The following is a 23,817-nucleotide window of genomic DNA, read 5'->3' on the forward strand; positions in this document are numbered from 1 at the left end:
CATGCATCAACCAAGTCAGCGAGCCTGACCACCCGATCCCGATAGTCGCCTTTTACGACAAGCATAGTCGCCTTTTACGGCAAGCATGGGTTGCTGGAGACCTATCCTACCCTGGATTTTCACGGGTCTCTGCTGAAAGAAGTCATCCAACTCAGCATCGTTCCACATATGTAAACTTTACAATCAGTAAATTACAACAACACACAAAACCAAATCCCAAATGTTTTCAATATATGGTTTATTCACAACAGAATCGGTCGGAATGGGTTCAAAACTCACACAAGAGGTGTACGGGATTAATAGTTCTCTAAAATGGGTGGAATGTAAGTAGAAGTTTGACTAAATACAATAACAAAGTCTTTCTAAAAATATTCAGGTAATGCTGATAAAAATACATCTACATACAATTATTTATTATTGCATACATAAACCTAACTCTTCACACCTTACAGTTATCATCTAAACTGAGGTACATCCCACACAACACATATATTGCTCACTTAATAACATTTTCATTTTGAATCATTGAAAACAATTCCATATAATTCTTAACCAAATGAACTGTCAACACATGTGACCAACTTTGAGATCAGGGACCCTATGGGTAAAAAATCAAATTTTGACTTTTCATATTTTAGTGAGGGAGTGAGTTGGGTTTAACGCTGCTTTTAACAGTATTCCAGTCATATCACGGGGTGTCAGCTTAATGTAGGAGGACAGCCCGAGGTGATGCACGTCTCAGACGTTTACCACTTCCGTGAAACCCACAAGGACGGATATGGTGCTGACAAACCTAGAAACAATTGGGGCGAACGGGGATTTAAACCCACAATCATAGGTTTCTGGCGTGCCCAAGGGACGCAACTCTGCACAGCGAATTGCTGCACCTTAGATGATTGGATCTAGCACTTAATGCACTCTTATTAAACCCTTTAAACATTTAATGCAATAATTATCTGCAAAATGAAACAATATGATGAGGCTAATCATTCTAGCTGACATGTTTACATATGTCCAATCATATTGTCCATGTTCAATGAACTTGCATCCTATTGTCAGCACCTGGAGGTTTCCCACAGGCAATAATGGTCAAGTATGCACAATAGTATTTGTTTGTTTGTTGTTTAACACTATGCTTATTAATATTCCAGCTATATGACGGCCATCTTTAAATAATCGAGTCTGGCCAGCCAATCCAGTGATTGACATCATGAGCATCGATCTATGCAATTGGGATATAATGACACGCTACAACCAAGTCAGGGACCCTGACCAACTGATCCCTTTCAACAACTGGGTTGTTGAAGACCAATTCTAGCCCAGAACTGCACTTGTTATAGACCATGATATAGATATCACTCTAAACACAATAAGGATGTCTGCTCATGTGGTCTTGAATTCACTGCATAGTCAAGATGAATCAGGAGTTCATTATATCTATCTTGAGTTTATCTCTCACTAAAATGAAGCGGTACAACCCAGAATCCTAGACGATTGGTCAAATTGTCAAAGATACAGCGTCATATATCAAAGAAAAACGGAATGAATTCCCATTTTTGCGACAAGTCAATAGAGTAACGCCACAACATAGATTAAGTTATGATAACACTGCATTATGGCATTTTAGCCTGCTTAGGGCATGCTTATTGAGTAGGGCACTTAATACGTCTACTATGGTAGTTTATATTGATATAAACTTTAATGCGACATCATTGTGTCCATTCTGTACTATAATGCACTGGAATTTAATTGCTGTAGAAAAACATTCAATTGCATAAGTCAGACGTACTTTTGACATAACTGACCAATCACAACGCTTCATTTCACAATCTCAAAAAAAACATAATCATACAAAGAATCACATTTCTATGATGGTACAAAAATGATGCAATAATCATATACAGATGATACATCTGGCCAGTCTTATAGGAAAGATATATCATTAATACATTGAAATGAAATAACTGCTGTTAGTTGATATGTTGGGAGGATGAGCATCTTTAAAGTGTAAAAATCCACGTTTGTTGCCACATAGCAATATTCCATCTGTAAGATGGCAGTCTGTAAATAATCAAATCAGGACCAGACAACCCAGTGATTGACAACATGAGCATCAATCTATGCAATTGGAATACCACATGTATCAACCAAGTCAGCGAGCCTGACCGATCCCATAAGTCACCTCTCACGACAAGCAAACAATAAACAAACTAAGCGAATTCCTAATTCTACTACATCACACGTCCCAGCACGGTACCGAGCGTTGTCAAGACAACACACATAATCAACTCCTCCTTATAACACAGCTGAAAGAAAGGAATTTCATTTTTCCTCGCCCATCTGAGAAACACAACAACAGGAATAATAACGTGTAAGAAGTCCGGAATCATCAAGCCGATATTCCGAACATTCTGGAACGCCGTTCCGTGTCCCTCCAGAACGTGAGAAATAAACTGATCCAGTCCGCTGACAAGAATATGAATAGTGTTGATGGTAACGATGGCAGAGATCTTCCACGATGCTACATCGTTCTGCGCGTTGCACAGGCTGAGGACGATGACAGTGGCGATGATCTCGGTGATGGCGAAGAACATGTGGTGTTTGAAGTAGGTGTAGAACTCCTCGTTGTAGTAGCTGAAGAAGGACCACCAGGAGTAGTAGTGGGGGTACAGGTTGGCGACGTACAGCAGAATCATGCTCCATCGCACTGACCCGCGGCGGAACAACGCCACCAGGTACTTGACGCTCTCGTAGAACAGCAGAACGAAGATGACTGTAGCGATCCAGATCTTGAAGGTTTCCTTCGTAGCGTTGAAGTAGATGTGCTTGTAGGCAACACCCGGGCCCGGCATCTCGTAACGACCTGCAAATATTTGATTGATTGATTGATTGATTAATTGATTGATTGATTGATTGATTGATCCATCATTGATTGATTGATTGACTGACTGACTGACTGACTGACTGACTGACTGACTGACTGACTGACTGACTGACTGACTGACTGACTGACTGACTGACTGATTGATTGATTGATTGATTGATTGATTGATTGATTGATTGATTGATTGATTGATTGATTGATCGATTGATTGATCGATTGATTGAGTTGGATTTAGTGCATTTTGAAAAGTATTCCAGTTATCCATGGCATTGTGAATATTTAAGCAATATGATGTTAGGAACACAAGAATTATATCTTAGTCCACCAAGGAAAAAAAGCAAGAAATTGGACATTTTTCAATGAATTGTATATTTACATACTTATGCTATCTCACATTATATCTTTGAACCACTTGTTGGTTTGTTTTTCCCATGCATGATTTCTTGATGTTTACAACACTGGGCAGTGTTTCAAATGTTTTATTTATTTCGTTGTTTAGAACCAGCTTCCTCGTGTACGTCTCACTGTAGTAGTCTTTACAGGCTAGGGTATCTGCACCCACCTTCCAACCGTGGGATAAATGCAGTGTGAGACAGGATAAGAGTAAACATTAGGAAATTTTCCAATAAATTGTATATTCATACTTATCTCAAGACAAGGTCTTGCACCAGCATATATCAAGCACATGATTTGTGAGTATGAACCTAGACGCAATCTGCGTTCAGGTGATCAACATTTTACTGTGCATACCCAGATTTGTTGTTGTTGTTGTTGTTGTTATTTACATTATTATTATTTATATTATTATTTACATTGTTATTTTTATTATTACTTACATTAACATTATCATTATTATTATTATTATTATTATTATTATTATTATATGCCCACCCGACAATCCTTGCATCTTAGGTCCTCTAGCCTGTCAGCTCTGATGAAAGAGAATGATGTGTCAGAGCTTTGTTGTTGTTGTTGTTGTTATTTACATTATTATTATTTATATTATTATTTACATTATTATTATTTTATTTTTTTATTATTATTATTATTATTATTATTATTATTATTATTATTATTATTATTATATGCCCACCCGACAATCCCTGCATCTTAGGTCCTCTAGCCTGTCAGCTCTGATGAAAGAGAATGATGTGTCAGAGCTTTGTTGTTGTTGTTGTTGTTATTTACATTATTATTATTTATATTATTATTTACATTATTATTGTTGTTTTATTATTATTATTATTATTATTATTATTATTATTATTATTATTATTATTATTACTATCATCATTATCATTATATGCCCACCCGACAATCCCTGCATCTTAGCTCCTCTAGCCTGTCAGCTCTGAAGACAGAGAACCATGTGTCAGAGACAGACACATGATCAGGTCGTGTAAGGTCACTATGCACAGGATTACGCTCATGACCCATTTGTAGGGTGGTGACCATGGTGATGCTGGGATGTGTTCGGGTGAATTGTTTTCAGGAGCTGGAAACTTTGTTCAAGCAAGCAAGTTACCCAGCCCATCCCTAGTGTACATTCTCCTACTGCAGCTTCTCACCTCTGAACACTGTGTCGAAGCAGGTACATCCGCAGCCATACTTGTCAATGGGAGGTTTGTCTGGCACCCAGATCAGCCGGTAAAACACCCCTGGAACAAACAATGTCTCAATGTTGCTTAATGTTGCACTCAGCAATATTCAAGTTTGATGACGTCAGTCTATGAATAATCAAGTCTGGACCAGACAATCTAGTGATTGACATCATGAGCATTAATCCATTAATAACTCGGACACGATGACATACATCAAACAAGTCACCAAGTCTGACCACCTCATCCATTTAGTCACCTATTTATGACACGCATGGGTTGTTCCCATGGATCATTCACAATATGTGTAGTACAGGGTTATCACATATGTTTGTTTTTTGTTGTTTAACGCTGCACTCAGCAATATTCCAGCTATATAACAGCAGTCTGTAAATAATCAAGTCTAGACCCGACAATCCAGTGATTGATATCATGAGCATCGAACCACGCAATTGGGATAAGATGACATGCATCAACCAAGTCAGCAGAGCCTGGCCATCCAGTCCCCCTTAGTCACCTCTTAAGACAAGCATAGGCACTTTTTAGGGCAAGCATGGGTTGCTGAAGTCCTATTCTAACCTGGATCTTCACTGAAGGGTTATCATATAGGTAGTTCTTGGTTATCATATATGTTGTACAGGGAGAATCAACGAGATGAAGTTGAAAAACTACTCACAAATGTATTACAGGGTCATGTATATGTTTTGGTATGTTTGTTTGTTTGTTAATGCCACACTAAGCAATCTTCCATGACATGGTCTCACTGAGGGGAGACACCAAGAAAGGGCTTCACACACTGGACCCTGGTACCCAATGTGTCGATCCATCCACTTACCCACTGCCCTAATGCCCGAAGTGAGTGAAGATGTTCTGCTAACTAATAACCGATGAAGCTGGCTAATTGTTTGTTTGTTTGTTGCTTAAGGTCACACTCAGCAATATTCCAGCTATATGACGGTGGTCTGTAAATAATCGAGTCTGGACCAGACAATCCAGTGATTGACATCCTGTGCATTGATCTAAGCAATTGGGATACAATGACATGAATCAACCAAGTCAGGGAGCATGACCACCCAATTCTGTTAGACGCCTCTCTTGACAAGCACAGTTGCCTTTTACGGCAAGCATGGGTTGCTGAAGACAAGCATTGGGTGGTGGGGACCTATTCTGCCCTGGAATCCCCACTTCAAGACAAGCATGGGATACTGGGGACCTATTCTGCCCTGGAATCCCCACTTAAAGACAAGCATGGGATACTGGGGACCTATTCTGCCCTGGAATCCCCACTTAAAGACAAGCATGGGATACTGGGGACCTATTCTGCCCTGGAATCCCCACTTAAAGACAAGCATGGGATACTGGGGACCTATTCTGCCCTGGAATCCCCACTTAAAGACAAGCATGGGATACTGGGGACCTATTCTGCCCTGGAATCCCCACTTAAAGACAAGCATGGGATACTGGGGACCTATTCTGCCCTGGAATCCCCACTTAAAGACAAGCATGGGATACTGGGGACCTATTCTGCCCTGGAATCCCCACTTAAAGACAAGCATGGGATACTGGGGACCTATTCTGCCCTGAAATCCCCACTTAAAGACAAGCATGGGGTACTGGGGACCTATTCTGCCCTGGAATGCCCACTTAAAGACAAGCATGGGATACTGGGGACCTATTCTGCCCTGGAATCCCCACTTGAAGACAACCATGGGGTACTGCTGACCTATTCTGCCCTGGAACCCCCATGTGTAGAGACACATACCTATGTGTAGGAGGGAGACATACCTGTGTGTAGGAGGGAGACATACCTATGTGTAGGAGGGAGACATACCGGTGTGTAGGAGGGAGACATACCTGTGTGTAGGAGGGAGACATACCTATGTGTAGGAGGGAGACATACCTATGTGTAGGAGGGAGACATACCTATGTGTGGGAGGGAGACATACCTATGTGTAGGAGGAAGACATACCTATGTGTAGGAGGGAGACATACCTATGTGTAGGAAGGAGACATACCTATGTGTGGGAGGGAGACATACCTATGTGTAGGAGGGAGACATACCTATGTATAGGAGGAAGACATACCTATGTGTAGGAGGGAGACATACCTATGTGTAGGAAGGAGACATACCTATGTGTAGGAGGGAGACATACCTATGTGTAGGAGGGAGATATACCTATGTGTAGGAGGGAGACATACCTATGTGTAGGAGGGACACATACCTATGTGTAGGAGGGAGACATACCTATGTGTAGGAGGGAGACATACCTGTGTGTAGGAGGGAGACATACCTATGTGTAGGAGGGAGACATACCTGTGTGTAGGAGGGAGACATACCTATGTGTAGGAGGGAGACATACCTATGTGTAGGAGGGAGACATACCTATGTGTAGGAGGGAGACATGTGTAGGAGGGAGACATACCTATGTGTGGGAGGGAGACATACCTATGTGTAGGAGGGAGACATACCTATGTGTAGGAGGGAGACATACCTATGTGTAGGAGGGAGACATACCTATGTGTAGGAGGGAGACATGTGTGGGAGGGAGACATACCTATGTGTAGGAGGGAGACATACCTATGTGTAGGAGGGAGACATACCTATGTGTAGGAGGGAGACATACCTATGTGTGGGAGGGAGACATACCTATGTGTAGGAGGGAGACATACCTATGTGTAGGAGGGAGACATACATATGTGTAGGAGGGAGACATACCTATGTGTGGGAGGGAGACATACCTATGTGTAGGAGGGAGACATACTTATGTGTAGGAAGGAGACATACCTATGTGTGGGAGGGAGACATACCTATGTGTATGAGGGAGACATACCTATGTGTATGAGGGAGACATACCTATGTGTAGGAGGGAGACATACCTATGTGTAGGAGGGAGACATACCTATGTGTAGGAGGGAGACATACCTATGTGTGGGAGGGAGACATACCTATGTGTAGGAGGGAGACATACCTATGTGTAGGAGGGAGACATGTGTAGGAGGGAGACATGTGTGGGACGGAGACATACCTGTGTGTAGGAGGGAGACATACCTGTGTGTAGGAGGGAGACATACCTATGTGTAGGAGGGAGACATACCTATGTGTAGGAGGGAGACATACCTATGTGTGGGAGGGAGACATACCTATGTGTAGGAGGGAGACATACCTATGTGTAGGAAGGGCAACATAACGATGATCAATGCCCCGAAGAAAACTGCATAAAATTTGTCCTTGAAGTTAAACCCCGACTGCTGGTAATGGAGGTCGGTCAGCTGTTTCTCCATGTACGCCTTCATCCTCTCACGCGTCCCCGCGTCCTTGGACAACAGTCCGTCTTTATAATATCTGAAATGTTATATAATCCACTATTTGAATAGCGTTATTGTTGTTCATGCTTTCATACAGCAAAGCACATTTATTTTACCATAACATTTTGAAATGCTGAATTGTGATTGGTCCCTAAGATGTAATAAATAAATTGCAAGCGATTCTGTGAAATGTGATTGGCTGAGCAAGCAATTTGTTTTGCCTTCATGTTTCCTTAAACTGGAATAATATAAGGCCATGCAACTTGCAAGCTGTCATCATTATTAGAATTTAGTAAAATATGTTTAAAGCTTGTACATTTTATCAACATCCTTAAAGAGGCTGTACAAAATGTTGATATCTCATATAAGAAATAAACGATTGGGCGCCTCTCATGGTTTATTCTCCCTGCAGTGTTTTATTGTACGATAAACAACTCCCAATCATGATTTTTTTCTTAAGTAATAGTGATGCACACTTTAGGTTGGTTGGTTGTTCGTTGTTTAACGTCGCACTCAACAATATTCCAGCTACATGACGGCGGTCTGTAAATAATAGAGTCTTGACCAGACAACCCAGTGATTGATATCATGAGCATCGATCCAAGCAATTGGGATCGATGACATGCATCAACCAAGTCAGCGAGCCTGACCACCCAATCCCGTTAGTCGCCTTTTACGACAAGCAGTCACCTTTAACGGCAAGCATGGGTTGCTGAAGACCTATTCTAGCCCGGAATCTACACAGGTCTGCACACTTTAGGACTCCACATGGCTCACAACAGTTGCTCAAGGGAGGATTGTTTGACTCATTTTTACAGAGTAGCTGTAGAGGACTTTTAATGTCACACATTGAACAACTTTGAGTATTATCGTTTGAATTATGGCGTGGACACATGAAAGTCAACATAGGTGTACTAGAGTGAGAGAGCGAGTGGGGTTTTATGCCACTTTTAGCAATATTCCAGCAATATCATGCAGGGGACACCAGAAATGGGCTTCACACATTGTACACATGTCAGGAATTGAACCCGGGTCTTCAGGGTGACAAGCAAACGCTTCAACCACTAGGCTACCCGACCGCTCCAGGTGTACTGGAATAAATCATCACTGATCCCTGAATGACCCTCCAACCTATTGAAAATTAAAATCAACCGATGATATATAGCTGAAAAATCTACAATAACCAAAGAGCCAGAGGATATTTCTCGGCAGACAAACTATTTTCAGCCTTACCAGTAATCGTACTATGAGTATAATGAGTTTCTGAATGAATAAAATGTCATATAAACCGTCATACATGTATTTTTGACTCATTTAATTGAATTGATAAATCAGTCATGTTTTAATCGGGATGGAAGGCTTAACGAAATTGTGTTGTGATGTTAATTTATATACGTTTGCTGTGAAATGAAAGAAAGAATTAAACATAAACTAGACATGAATCTCCTCCACTTGGGTGATGGCTGACATTTGCGTGTGATGGAGGTCATATGAATGTTTTTAACTTAAACATGTACTACTCCAAAGAAATTGGAACATTCCGATTTTTTCACAAGACCTCATTGAGACTCTTTCAAGAGTTACTTTTTAGTGTTTTGTCCATTTTGTTGATAACCATCCTGTACCAGTGTTTAAACATGCAAAACTGTGCCAGAGTTAAAACATTCAAGATCGTTCTAAGTGTAAAAGCAATAATATTGATGTCTGAACAATTAAAATATCTGCAATTCCTGGGAATGATCACATGACCCTTCCTTAGTTCCTTTGAAAATGTTTTTGTGGCCCTAGGACCTTCTCAGTTATCTATTTCTTAACCAATTTTTTCTTGTTAGAAGGTTTTTAGAAATGTGAACCAAACCGAAACACAGAGTCAGTAGCTGTGGTCATTAATTTAGACATAAGAACGACACAATAGTAAAACACCCATGCGTCATGCAACAACATAGAACAACACTAGGCAGATGCAGGAGGTAATACATGGTGCACTGCATGCAGGAGGCATTACATGGTGCACTGCATGCAGGAGGCATGACATGGTGCACTGCAGACCGACATGGGGCACTGCAGACAGGAGGCGCTACATGCGTTCATCAGATCGAGGATTCATTCATCACATCAAGGATAACCACAGGTACTGGGTCCCCCTCTACAACAGTACTTTAGTGCTACGACTGTCATACGTATGGGAGTTACGCAAAGATCAGATTGTGGAACAGGACTCTGGGTTGAATGACCATTTTGCGTTGCACTGGTTTATCATGATAAGTGAATTGTTTCAGAATAGAATTAAACCCTGTAGTATTTATGTTGTGCATTCAAGCTTCATCACATTCCCTAGAATGAAGACTGTATTGTTTTATTCGTGCCCCATGACCAACTTCTAGACTAATCTTGAGTAATCTTCTAAAGCAACCCTACCAAGATAGAAAGTTTACATGACAATCCATATTTTGAGGTATATATATAATAAATCTTCTTCCAGAAAATGCAGCAGTGTAGAACAGGTATATTTTGTTCTGGTAATTATCATAAAAAATGTCTTAGTCTCAAAGATGTTCAAACTACATCATTTCTTTACCACAAGATCACTGACAACAAATGTAATGCTTTGTGCATGTTTTAATAAGCACCCTCCTTTGTCAATTTAGCATCCAGTGCTTGTTACAACAAACATGAATATTTTCTATAATATTCTAAAATATTGGCTCCAACTTCTAAGTCAGGATCATCATGATGGACAGTGGATGGACCCCCAAACAACGGCACTGGTCACTAAACCTTCGAGATGCATTTGAAGTTGATTTATTATTTTACTTTGACTTTGACTTGGCTATTTGATATGCTCTGATTAAGGTGTCACACCCCAATTTTCATAAGCAGAAACCACATACGAAGCACATACATACATACATACATACATACATACATACATACATACATACATACATACATACATACATACATACATACATACATACATACATACATACATACATACATACTTTTATGCAAATTATAATATTAAAAAGGGAAGATTATCTTTGCTTTGCGCCAACAAAACTTTCACCCCAAAAATTATACATAGAAATATTCGCGTTTGAATGGACACTATAACCAAATCAGGAAGACACAATTTTCTCACCATTGAATGAAAAGGTAAAAATAAAAGCTGTACAAAAAGTGTATTGTGCTTTTCAACTGAAATAACGAAAAACGTTGTTATACTATTGTCGTAGTATACATTGTCCTGTTATCCCATACGTGGTGAGTGTATCTGTAAGGGAACTACACACATTTTTCTAGTCAGTAACTCTACTACTAGTCTGATTTTTTCCATGCTTGTTGGGTGCAGGCAAAACACAGTGTCACAACAACAAGTGATACCGTTACCTCGAAGATAAATTGAAAGATAATTAGAAGTTTGCCCCTGGAATCGCTTTCACAGAATACGAGGCGATAATAATGAAGAGAAGGAAATTTCAAGCCCACCTGTCCGCCATTCTGAAATAAACAAGGTCAAGGTAAAATACGACTTCCGGGTCCATTGGTAGGCTAGTCAAGCTCCTCACAGCGATAGCCCGTTCGCGGTGCTCTCTATACTGAGAGTGTAACGAAGGTGTCACGCGCTGGGCAGGAGCTTGTAGTCTCCTGTCTACTGATATATTTGCATCGCACCAATAGTAGAACAGGTTAGGGGTGCGTCTAAAAATAATAATAATTGTAACGTGATGTTGACTATATGTTAGAGACCATGGTCTCTGACGATGAGAAACGTAATGACTCACGTGGCATTGATTCTGTCCAGTGTTAACAGCTGATCTCATTGTAAAAATTGGGAATTCTTTTAAGTCATCGTTATTCTTCATGTGTTTCATGTGCATACACACTGATAACAATGGAGCAAATGTATTAACGTTAACGTTAACGTTAACCTTAATGCTGATCGGTGCCCGATGTATATTACGGAAACTCCAAGACACGTTATTTATGTTTGCTGAGATGCGTTTAATTGCATCAAGTTGTTTCAAATTTCCCTTCTCATTATTCAAGGTAGACGCTTAATTCTCTCGATGAATCCGTTGACTCGTCGTTTATTCAAGGATTTACAGTATTTATAAACATGTCTTTCAAATCCTTGAAAAAACAACGGATATATATCGATGTATCTAACGAAATAAAGGCCTGCTTTAATTTGCCGTTAGATCGAAACATCGAGTTGAGACATTTGCAATAAGGTTATAAAATAATAATTTATGCAATCTCCTCCCTGAAATAAATAAAAACCTATCTACGACTTTCCGAAATGCATATACATTAGTCGAGGTTTTTCTTATCAAGGATTGATGGTATTTTGATTTGAATTTAAGATATGGATTGCCATACAATGATGTCAAACTCCCTAGGTGTGACTCCCGAAATTGACAATAACCTAGGAGTTAATATAAGGCCTCGTTAAAAGGCATTTATATCTGAGACAATATATCACCATACGTGTTGAGTGAGTGAGTGAGTATGGTTTTACGCCGCTTTTAGCAATATTCCACCAATATCACGGCGTGGGACACCAAAAAATGGGCTTTACACTTTATACCCATGTCGGGAATCGAACCCGGGTCTTCAGCGTGACGAGCAAACGCTTTAACCACTGGGCTACCCCACATCTTCAGACCACATTAAGCGAGTAAGTGGTTGCGTGGGTGAACAGGGTTTAATACCACCTTTTATAGTATTCCACTTTGTCACAGCGTATCGACGTTTTATAGTGTGAGCAAACTCCACTGAGACGAAAGTCGGACACTTTTACCTCTGTGGTGTGAGTGAGTGAGTTTGATTTTACGCCGCTTTTAGCAATATTCCAACAATATCACGGCGCGGGGGGACATCCTTCTGTGGTGAAAACGGATACGGTGCTGACGGGCCAAAATACATTTTTATAATCTTGGATTCGAACCCACGGTCATCCCAAAGAGAACAAAATGTGAAAATAGATACAGTACCAGCACGAAATAATTCCACAGCAGCTACAACACGTCAGCTTGACGACCGTCCCTTCTTCTGCTGAATGTGTATTGCGGGTCTCTCTGTGCGCCTAGGGAGAAAGTTTGTAAACATGACAAGATAAAGACAAGTTTGTCCGGTAGGCGCCTCGTGCAGACTGTGCCACCTGTATTGTTTGTCTGAATGTGTTGATATTTATTTTTATGTGTGGGGACTGAACGAACTGTGCACAACAAATAGTTCATGTTAGACAATGAAGGCTGCCTCTGCGTCTGTGGTTGGTTGGTTGGTTGGTTGGTTTGTTGTTTAACGCCGCACTCAGCAATATTCCAGCTATATGACGGCGGTCTGTAAATAATCGAGTCTGGACCAGACAATCCAGTGATTGATATCATGAGCATCGATCCACGCAGTTGGGATCGATGACATGCATCAACCAAGTCAGCGAGCCTGACCACCCGATTCCGTAATTGCCTTTAACGACAAGCATGGGTTGCTGAAGACCTATTCTACCCCGGAATCTTCACGAGTCCTGCGTCTGTGAATCTCACATGCAACATCGATATACCATCAGTATTATGATAAAATAATATAGCCTCTTGAACCAGACCTTAATGAGTTCGTGATTTGTTTGTTTGTTGTGTAACGTCACACTCCGCAACATATTCCAACCATGTGACGGCGGTCTGTAAATATTCGAGTCTGAACAACACAATCTAGTCATTGACATCATGAGCGTCGATCTACAAAATTAAGATACGATGAGGTGAAGTGAAATGGGGTTTAACGTCGCGTCCAAGATTATTGGACTTATATAGCGACGTGCATGCACGTATGTGTGTGTGTGGCTGCTTGTACTAGTCCTGACTGATGCCGATTTATAGTGCTAGCACATTGAGATACTATGCCGCAGTTTAACATGGACATCCCACTCAGACACAGTATACTGACTCTGAGCCGACCAGTCCTTGTTTCAGCCCCTTAATCCCAAGCGTTAGACAGGGTAACCACAAGTTCTATCTTTTAACGTCTTTTGGTATGACGCGGCCGGGGTCGAACCCCGGACCTTCCGCTGTCCAGGCAGACGCTCTACCACTAGACCACGGAGGCGGTCAGACATGCTTCAACCAGTATACTGCGAGCCTGGCTTCCCGATCGTGTTAAGACAGTCATGGGTTGCTGAAGACCAAGTTTAATCCTGGGCTTCATGGGAATGAATTCTTGAGTGAACGGATGCATTTTCAACAGAGATCGAATGTGGTCGTTAAGACCAAATTGTACTTAATGCCTACAGGGTCTCAGTATAATATGGGGGCACTGGTAGCGCAGTCGTCGTAGGCGCCTCAAGTCGCTGTGCAGAGTTGCGTCCCATGGGCAAGCTAGAAATATATGATCCTGGGTTCGAATCCCGGTTCACCTCGATCCACCTTTTTGGTCTGTCAGCACCATACCCGTGCTCGTGTCTTTCACCTTTAAAGTCTAAGACTTGCATCACTGCGGGCTTTCCTCAAATATCAAGCTGACACGCCGTAATATAACAGGAATACTGATCAAAGCGGCGCTGAATCAAACTCACTCACTCATTCACTTTGTATAATCAAATATTATGTTCCATAACAAACGGCCTACACAATCTGTGTATTTAGAATAATGCATGTTAAAAACATACATCGACTTTTGTTACGAAGAAAAAATATCAAAGAAACGAAAGCCCTATTTAGTTCTTTTCTGGTATAACATTGTTGTATTTTAATTTAAACAATATATAAAACGTGGCTTTTTCTTGTTTCAATGTTATATTTTCTTTTTTGTTCAAATAGAAACTAGTGTGAGATTTCAAACAGCAGGTTAAAATTAGATATATTGATTAACTTTCACATATGAAAATTAGGGAGTGATCGACATTCTGGAATCTATTTTAATAAACGAGTTTATTCGTGACCGACTCATGCAGTTCTGGGACAAGCCGTAAGATCGAGACTGTAGATTACGGAAAGATGCGAGTGATGACAAGGGCGCTTATCTCCCTTTGACCACCGGATATTTTCGGATTGCACTTTAACCGGATCACAATTACTTATTAAGTACATTTTACAAGCGTATCGAACAAATATGCACCATTGCTTATGTTCTTAGGATAATAAATTAGTGTGATAGTGATTGATATTAAAACGTACGAACTCTGAATTGCAATATTTCGAATATATACATGTTAAAAATATTTTTGTCCGTATGTTAATATTTCCAACATGGCTGCGCCCATGAGAGACATGTAAATGTCAAACCCGCTTGTCTAGAAAGGTATTGGCTCGAGGAATTTGGTGATACAGTATAGACATGTACATGACAGTCACACTAATGTTATTCTCCCTTGTCTCTGTGATCTTGGCCCTTAAATATTTCTTCCTCACAGGAAGTACAACAGTGGAAATAGACACGACCGGTTGTGATGCCGAGTAGGCTTATTAGGCTAATTCTCGCTATGAATATGTACTGGAGGTTATAACTAAAACGACAGCGCTTGAGAACGACACAAATTGCAAGGGAAACAGCACCTCGACCTCCGGAAAAAGACACCGTATCTTCATATCATCTTTGCAGGTCACTCAATGAGATAAACATGTTATCAGGTTATATATAGATGCAGGAAAAGACAAATATGCAATGGTACCTGACTTTAGCAGATTTCTGTGTGTCATCGAACTTCTCTCAAAGAATTATTACTGTATCAGGAAGGGAATCATATTTCCAACAATACGTTTTTTATTCATTCTTCTATCAAAGAGGTGAGGTGAAATTGGGTTTAACGTCACGTCCAAGACACTCTACCTCTATACCACGGAGGCAATCCTTCCACCCAAGAAGAATTCCAGTTAGAATCTTATGCCCCTTTTAGCCAATTTGGTGTCATTTGAATGTGGTGCTGTCTTTGCCTGTATGTAGCATGGAGTCATCCCACAGATGATGTATTTATATTGTCAGCTTGCTGACGGGGTTAACCTCTTTGGTCATGTGGACAAGGCGTCCGACCTCAGTCAGAAGGTCTGTGAATATGAATATATAGTATCTATTTCAACTGAATTCCCTTAACAACTCTATAGTCTGGAAGTTAATTTATGGTACTGACGTTTATTACAATATCTGAAAAAAAATTGGACCTACTCCAGTCAAAGTTGGTATGAGATTATTAAACAGTCATACATAACTGGATATTACATTTAAAGACAATCCGTGCATGAATAAAAAATCTGTCTATTTAGCTATCACTATATTTCATCAACGACCAGACCTGGTCGTCACGGGTGGAACGAGCATTCATTGTAACAGCCATCTACATAATGCTACCCCTGTGTCACAGGGCCATATGACACAGTTGAACCTTTCAACTCAACTCGAAAGGGTGCATGGGAATCACGCACGCACGAATACGGTGTTAGCTTTGGTCGTCTCAAGCAGTTATGTAATGATATTTATCCAATTATTTTTGCATTAGGAGCAAATTCACTCACGGCAGTTAGTGAACCCTAGCGGGCAGTGTTAGACAGCCGGGTAGAAGCGAGAGATTAGTGCCCCTTTAAATATTTTGTGTAGGGTAAAACCCCAAATGCTTTCTCGCTCGCTCGCTCACTCACTCACTCACCCACCCACCTATACTCACTCACTCACTCACTCACTCACTCACTCACTCACTCACTCACTCACTCACTCCTAGTGTGCAATGTTTTCAGAATCTCTACTCCACTGTACAAGATGTACCTGAGGATTCTCTTCAGACTCCACATCAGCAGTCCCCGACTTCACCCGTCGTGGCGATACAGCAGTTCCTGGAGCAGCAGCAACGTCCGCAGCGCCTTCATCTCCTACTTCAAGGATAACCATGACCACATCCATGTCCCCTCCTCCTCCGTCGTCCCCAACAAGAAACAAGGGACCTACTTCACGAACGCTGGCATGATGCAGGTACACACAGGCAGGAACTGTCATTTTGTTCAAAATTAATATTTACATAAATACAGTAAACTATGGTTAAAATGAACTCAAAGGGACCGCTAATTTTTTTTTGTTATAACTGTAGTTCGTTACAAGCATATATACAGTATATATACATCAAATGTTTGGGACTAAAAATAGTTTCGTTACATCCATCAGTTCGTTATGAGCATGTTCATTATAAATGTAGTTTCCCCCCATAAATCTAGAGGTATTTCAACATGGCATCAAATGTAATAATGTAACACGCTGTCATTCTAAGTTCTGTTATCAGAAGGGCGGTCGGGTAGCCTCGTGGTTAAAGTGTTCGCTCGTCAAGCCGAAGACCCAGGTTCTATTCCCGACATGGGTACAATGTGTCCCCTGTCGAGATATTGCTGGAATCGGCGTAAAAAACATGAAAAGCGGCGTAAAAACCACGCTCACACACTCTGTTATCAGAGTAATATGAGTCCGCTCTGCAAAGCACTAACATTAGTTTTTGTTTGCAATCATTTGGAAATAATATGAATTGGGAACTATTTCATTTCAATTTGGGATTTATTACTGACATCTACTATTTATGACTAGCTGACATATTCATGACATGACCAAAGGGTTTACGGGTTATTACACCACACCAGGGACCAGAGAACAGACATTAAGGGTTCATGGGTGCTACTGGTGCCTTTTAATATTTTGGGATTTTCGACAAAAATATTTTTAGAATTTCCATGGCAACAACTTTGAATTAGACTGGAAATGGTAGTAGTGCTTGTTTCTGTAGAAGATTTTGAAAAACATACGATATTTCGTCACCAAACTTGGCGCATAGATAGGTCTACTGGTGAACTGGTGCCCTTTGATATTTTGGGATTTTCGACAAAAATAGTTTTTGTATTTCCATGGCAACAACTTTGACTGATGCTGGAAGTGGTGGTAGTGCTCATTTCTGAAGCAGTCAAAACCATATATGTCTGCTCAAAACTTGGCACATAGACAGATCTAGTTAGGAACTGGTGCCTGTTGATATATTGCGATTTTCTAAAAAAAATAATCTAGTTTCCATGGCAACAAAATATATATAAATATGATTAGTTGACATGTTCATGACAAGTATTCCCCATTGTGGGGGATTTAGATGACTTTGTCCCTTTGTTTAAATACAGGTAAATATATTTAAAAGCTTGTAAACTTTATTAACATCCTTAAAGAGGCTGTATATAATGTTGATATCTAATGTAATAAATAAACAACTCATGGCTGTTGTTTATCATACAATAAGACACTGCAGGGAGAATAAACAAACACCCCAAGTGGTTTATTCTCCCTGCAGTGTTTCTTTGCACGATAAACACCTCCATGACTTGTATTTCCTAAGCAAAGTACAATCCAAACATTGTGTGAGAGCCTCAAAATTATTTGTCAGCATTATAGTGGCCCCTAATCTTTGAGAAAAAGGTTCTGGAAGTGACGAAGTAACGGCCATGTGTTTCCGAGATGAGGAAGACAAGGTGTTGTTTCAGTTCAAGCCGCTGTTCCTCGGCGCCGTGCAGCCAGGGAGTCGACTCGAGGGCCTTCACCGTGCGGTCAACTCACAGAAATGTATCCGCGTTGGGGGCAAGCACAACGACCTTGAGGATGTGGGTCATGACCTCACCCACCACACGTTCTTTGAGATGCTGGGAAGCTGGTCATTTGGAGATTACTTCAAGGTACGGCACAGTAAAGCAACCCTTTCTTGGTCAGTGCAAGGAGTTTGTGCTGATGTGATACACCCATGGCGCCAGTGCATCAAGACGCTACCGTTTACATCATTGATTTACCGTGAATTCAACTTGTAGTTATTTCATAGCAAAATGCAAGGATTTATCTCAGGGAAACTATTTAAATATATTCATGTATTATTTTCTTGATTAAAACTGTTGTGTATACTAATCTATCTTTTTTAGGCAGCTGAGATTGCATGTCATCATACCCCATGGCGTGGACCATTGATCACAATTTCTATAACAGGATTGTCTGGTTCCACATATTCAAACTTTACAATCAGTAGACCCGTGAAAATTCGGGTTAGGGTAGGTCTTCAGCAACCCATGCCTGCCGTAAAAAGCGACTATGCTTGTCGTAAGAGGCATCTAACGGGATTGGGTGGTCAGACTTGCTGACTTGGTTGAATCATGTCATTGTATCCCAATTGCGTAGATCAATGCACAGGATGTCAATCACTGGATTGTCTGGTCCAGACTCAATTATTTACAGACCACCGTCACATAGCTGGAATATTGCTGAGTGCGGCGTTAAGCAACAAACATACAAACAAACAATTAGCCAGCTTCATCGCTTATTAGTTAGCAGAACATCTTCACTCATTCAGGGCATTGGGGCAGTGGGTAAGTGGATGGATTGACACACTGGGTCCACTGTGTGAAGCCCATTCTTGGTGTCTCCCCTCCGTGAGTTGGAATATTGTTTAAAGCATCATCAAGCCCTGCTCTCTTGCACACAGTCCTAAAAGTTGTTAGGAAGAGAATTTATGGATGTCAACTTCTTTATTATGAGGAACCCAACGTTTCGGAGTATATACTTACTCCCTCATCAGGTGGTGTGGTGGGTGAGGTCTTGGATATCTTTATTGAAACATTGATTTGATTGCATGTTTGCATGGTTGCAGCAAGAATCCTGCCAGATGGCGCTGGAGCTGTTGACGCAGGTGTACAACCTTCCGTTAGACAGACTGTACTTCACCTACTTCGGAGGAGACGAGCTCTTGGGACTAGCGCCAGATGTGGAGTGCAGGGACATTTGGCTGGCACTTGGGTCAGGGTTCTTTATTTACACATTGTGGAACGCCCTTCAGATTCCTGTTTAGAATAGGCCTCCAGCAACCTATGCTTGTTGTAAGAGGCGACTTAACCTTTAGCCTTGAATGGGTTCGCCTGCAGCTTTAGTGGATTGGGTGGTCAGGTTCAGTGATTTGGTAGATCATGTTTCATCATTCCCCAACAGCGTCTGACATTGCTCATTATATTAATCACTGGTTTGTCTGATCGAGACTCCATTTTCTTTTTACAGAGGGTCATAATATGCCTGAAAAAGTTCCTAGTGTGGTAATAAATAACAAACAAACAAACATCTATTGGAATGATCAATGCAGAAACACTTTTGATTGTATGTGTTACTGGGGCCATAATAATCAATATATCATATTACTAATCCAGTCTCTGTTTAATTTACGAAAATAAAAATATGTTTGAACCCACACAGATACTACTAGGAGACTGTAATACTTGTAACTGTAGATTTGAAAATTCCTGAGATACGTTTCCCAAAATAAAAAAAAAAAGCCCGTCATGCCGAAGACCCTGGTTTGATTCCCGACATGGGTACAATGTGTGAAGCCCATATCTGGTGTCCCCTGCCATGATATTGCTGGAATATTGCTAAAAGCCGTTGAAAACCAAACTCACTCACTCATGTGTATTCCAAGTTCCCTCAGTTTTGTTTGTACATTGTTTAAAGAGAGTCAGATATGTACACAACACCCTAATGGTAACATTCTATTCAGCCACTAAAATATGAAGCTTCTTGGTCTAATGACTGTCGCATTCCTTGTAAAATTAGTGCTCCATCTCATTATAATAAGATCATTGTGCTCGCTGCCGCTACACACAAAGATCATTGTCATTTCATTGGGAGGTCAAGGTGTGCAAGGGGTCATTCTGACGTGACCCACAATGGAATGTCCTCAGACATGGCCTTAGCAGTAGCAAGAACTAAGATCTGATTTGAAGGAGGTTGAATTAGTGCCATGTTATATTTGTCCTTGTGTATGCCAACTAACTCTTGTTTCATTAATTCTTTTTCACAAACCTATCTCATAGCTCCCCTCGTTTGATAAGATGATTTACTGTAGCGATCCTAAATGAAGAGGAAAATGCTATTAATAAACGTGATAATGATAGTGATTGTCTTCATCTTCATGGTATTCTTTCTGAAGATCTTAGCATTATTAAGAGGAAACATATAGAGGTTGATGTTTTACTAATTTCTATTTCTTCCAAGACATCGTCCTGAGATCCCAATATCTTGCAAGTACCGTATTTACTGTATTAGACGCCCGGCCTCCGTTCCACATGGGCCTCTAATTGGCACTTGGTCATATGCTCTGTCCAAAATATAGAAGCTGGGTCTCTCTTAGATCCCGGGTCCATCATTTGATGAACTTATTGATCCCTGTCACATTAACTTACGGTAAGTTATTCCCTTTTAATGATAAATCCTGTAAATGTAACCTTTGTGTGACTGGAATTCTGGATTGAGAAAGGCTAAAAAAGATAATAGTTTTGGTTCTCAGGCACCATCCGCATCATCATAAAGTCTGCCACATGCTTTGTTTTTAAAATCCATTTAAAAAAACCATAAAAATCCTAAAAACACTATGGACAAAAAAAATTGAAAATAGAAACAAAAACGAAACATGCAATGAACTTTATGATGATGTGGGCAGTGCCTGAGAACCAGGACTATTATTTTTTAAGCCTAAGGTAGTGAGTTGTCACACTGCCAACATTACCAGAATATATGCTGGCCGTAAAAGGTGACTATGCTTGTCGTAAAAGGCGACTATGCTTGTAGTAAGAGGCGACTAACAGGATCGCGTGGTCAGGCTCGCTGACTTGGTTGACACATGTCATCGATCCCAATTGCGTGGATCGATGCTCATGATATTAATCACTGGATTGTCTGTTCCAGACTTGATTATTTACAGACCGCCGTCATATAGCTGGAATATTGCTGAGTGCGGCGTTAAACAACAAACCAACAACAACCTTTAACAGATGTCGAACCAACATGTTGCATAAAAGTACTTAACACCAGGGTGACTAATAGAGGAAATACGGTACACTGGTATTACAGTGTGTTTCCATGCACTGATATGACTGAATGATAAGGCTGTATCAACTTTTGTCTTCCAGTGTTCCAGCCAATCGTGTGCTTCCTTTTGGGATGAAGGACAACTTCTGGGACATGGGCGAGACGGGGCCGTGCGGGCCGTGCACTGAGATACACTTCGACCACGTTGGAAGTCGCACCTCGTCTCACCTCGTCAACGCCGACTCCCCAGAAGTGGTGGAGATCTGGAACCTGGTCTTCATGCAGTATAACAGGTACAGGGTGGACCTGCCTTAATCATGTCATCAGACCTGCAGTGGGGGCGGTGGGGTACAAGGTCTTCCTTCCTTAACCATGTGAGACCTGCAGTGGGGGCGGTGGGGTACAAGGTCGACCTGCCTTAATCATGTCAGACCTGCAGTGGGGGCGGAGGGGTACAAGGTCGTCCTTCCTTAATCATGTCAGACCTGCAGTGGGGGCGGTTGGGTAACAAGGTCGACCTGCCTCAATCATGTCAGACCTGCAGTGGGGGCGGTTGGGTAACAAGGTCGACCTGCCTCAGTCATGTCAGACCTGCAGTGGGGGCGGTTGGGTAACAAGGTCGACCTGCCTCAATCATGTCAGACCTGCAGTTGGGGCGGTTGGGTAACAAGGTCGTCCTTCCTTAATCATGTGAGACCTGCAGTGGGGGCGGAGGAGTACAAGGTCGTCCTTCCTTAATCATGTGAGACCTGCACTGGGGGCGGTGGGGTACAGGGTCGACCTGCCTCAATCATGTCAGACCTGCAGTGGGGGCAGTTGGGTAACAAGGTCGACCTGCCTCAATCATGTCAGACCTGCAGTGGGAGCGGTTGGGTAACAAGGTCGACCTGCCTCAGTCATGTCAGACCTGCAGTGGGGGCGGTTGGGTAACAAGGTCGACCTGCCTCAATCATGTCAGACCTGCAGTGGGGGCAGTGGGGTACAAGGTCGACTTGCCTTAATCATGTGAGACCTGCAGTGGGGGCAGTGGGGTACAGGGTGGACCTGCCTTAATCATGTGACACCTGCAGTGGGGGCAGAGGGGTACAGGGTCGACCTGCCTTAATCATGTCAGACCTGCAGTGGGGGCAGTGGGGTACAGGGTCGACCTGCCTTAATCATGTCAGACCTGCAGTTGAGGCGGTGGGGTACAGGGTCGACCTGCCTTAATCATGTGAGACCTGCAGTGGTGGCGGAGGGGATTCAGGGTCGACCTGCCTTAATCATGTCAGACCTGCAGGTGGGGCGGAGGAGTACAAGGTCGACTTGCCTTAATCATGTCAGACCTGCAGTGGGGGCGGTGGGGTACAAGGTCGACTTGCCTTAATCATGTCAGACCTGCAGATGGGGCGGTGGGGTACAAGGTCGACCTGCCTCAATCATGTCAGACCTGCAGATGGGGCGGAGGAGTACAAGGTCGACTTGCCTTAATCATGTCAGACCTGCAGGTGGGGCGGAGGGGTACAGGGTCGACCTGCCTTAATCATGTCAGACCTGCAGGTGGGGCGGTGGGGTACAAGGTCGACCTGCCTTAATCATGTCAGACCTGCAGTGGGGGCGGAGGGGTACAAGGTCGTCCTTCCTTAATCATGTGAGACCTGCACTGGGGGCGGAGGGGTACAGGGTCGACCTGCCTCAATCATGTCAGACCTGCAGTGGGGGCGGTTGGGTAACAAGGTCGACCTGCCTCAATCATGTCAGACCTGCAGTGGGGGCGGTTGGGTAACAAGGTCGACCTGCCTCAGTCATGTCAGACCTGCAGTGGGGGCGGTTGGGTAACAAGGTCGACCTGCCTCAATCATGTCAGACCTGCAGTTGGGGCGGTTGGGTAACAAGGTCGTCCTTCCTTAATCATGTGAGACCTGCAGTGGGGGCGGAGGAGTACAAGGTCGTCCTTCCTTAATCATGTGACACCTGCAGTGGGGGCAGTGGGGTACAGGGTGGACCTGCCTTAATCATGTGACACCTGCAGTGGGGGCAGAGGGGTACAGGGTCGACCTGCCTTAATCATGTCAGACCTGCAGTGGGGGCAGTGGGGTACAGGGTCGACCTGCCTTAATCATGTCAGACCTGCAGTGGTGGCGGAGGGGATTCAGGGTCGACCTGCCTTAATCATGTCAGACCTGCAGGTGGGGCGGAGGAGTA

The 23,817-nt window shown here is 42.2% G+C and overlaps 2 protein-coding genes across 3 annotated transcripts in view; one reads left to right on the plus strand and one right to left on the minus strand.

Annotated features, from left to right (window-relative positions):
• Positions 1-230: 230 nt before the first annotated feature.
• Positions 231-11,308, minus strand: LOC139447313 (uncharacterized). Of its 2 annotated transcripts, none has more exons than XM_071228615.1 (4): positions 11,278-11,308; positions 7,647-7,825; positions 4,453-4,542; positions 231-2,863 (listed from the first exon to the last, which is right to left on the minus strand). In XM_071228615.1, the coding sequence occupies exons 1-4, from the start codon at positions 11,286-11,288 to the stop codon at positions 2,232-2,234; spliced, it is 912 nt and encodes a 303-aa protein (XP_071084716.1). In that variant the 5' UTR covers positions 11,289-11,308; the 3' UTR covers positions 231-2,231. The 2 variants fall into 2 exon arrangements, with proteins under 2 accessions (XP_071084716.1, XP_071084717.1); XM_071228616.1 differs by having other exon boundaries at positions 11,179-11,289.
• A 3,734-nt stretch (positions 11,309-15,042) lies between these two features.
• Positions 15,043-23,817, plus strand: part of LOC139447508 (alanine--tRNA ligase, cytoplasmic-like) — a 28,889-nt gene continuing 20,114 nt past the window's right edge. Inside the window, exons 1-5 of the mRNA XM_071228909.1 lie at positions 15,043-15,087; positions 16,515-16,746; positions 18,282-18,470; positions 19,430-19,575; positions 21,735-21,926. Of these exons, the coding sequence (XP_071085010.1) occupies positions 16,537-16,746; positions 18,282-18,470; positions 19,430-19,575; positions 21,735-21,926 (737 nt within the window). The 5' untranslated portion in view covers positions 15,043-15,087; positions 16,515-16,536. The remainder of the gene's footprint in view (positions 15,088-16,514; positions 16,747-18,281; positions 18,471-19,429; positions 19,576-21,734; positions 21,927-23,817) is intronic.

Source organism: Haliotis cracherodii, unplaced genomic scaffold, assembly GCF_022045235.1.
Source record: "Haliotis cracherodii isolate W230 unplaced genomic scaffold, xgHalCrac1.p SCAF_7, whole genome shotgun sequence".
Taxonomy (NCBI): Eukaryota; Metazoa; Mollusca; class Gastropoda; order Lepetellida; family Haliotidae; genus Haliotis; species Haliotis cracherodii.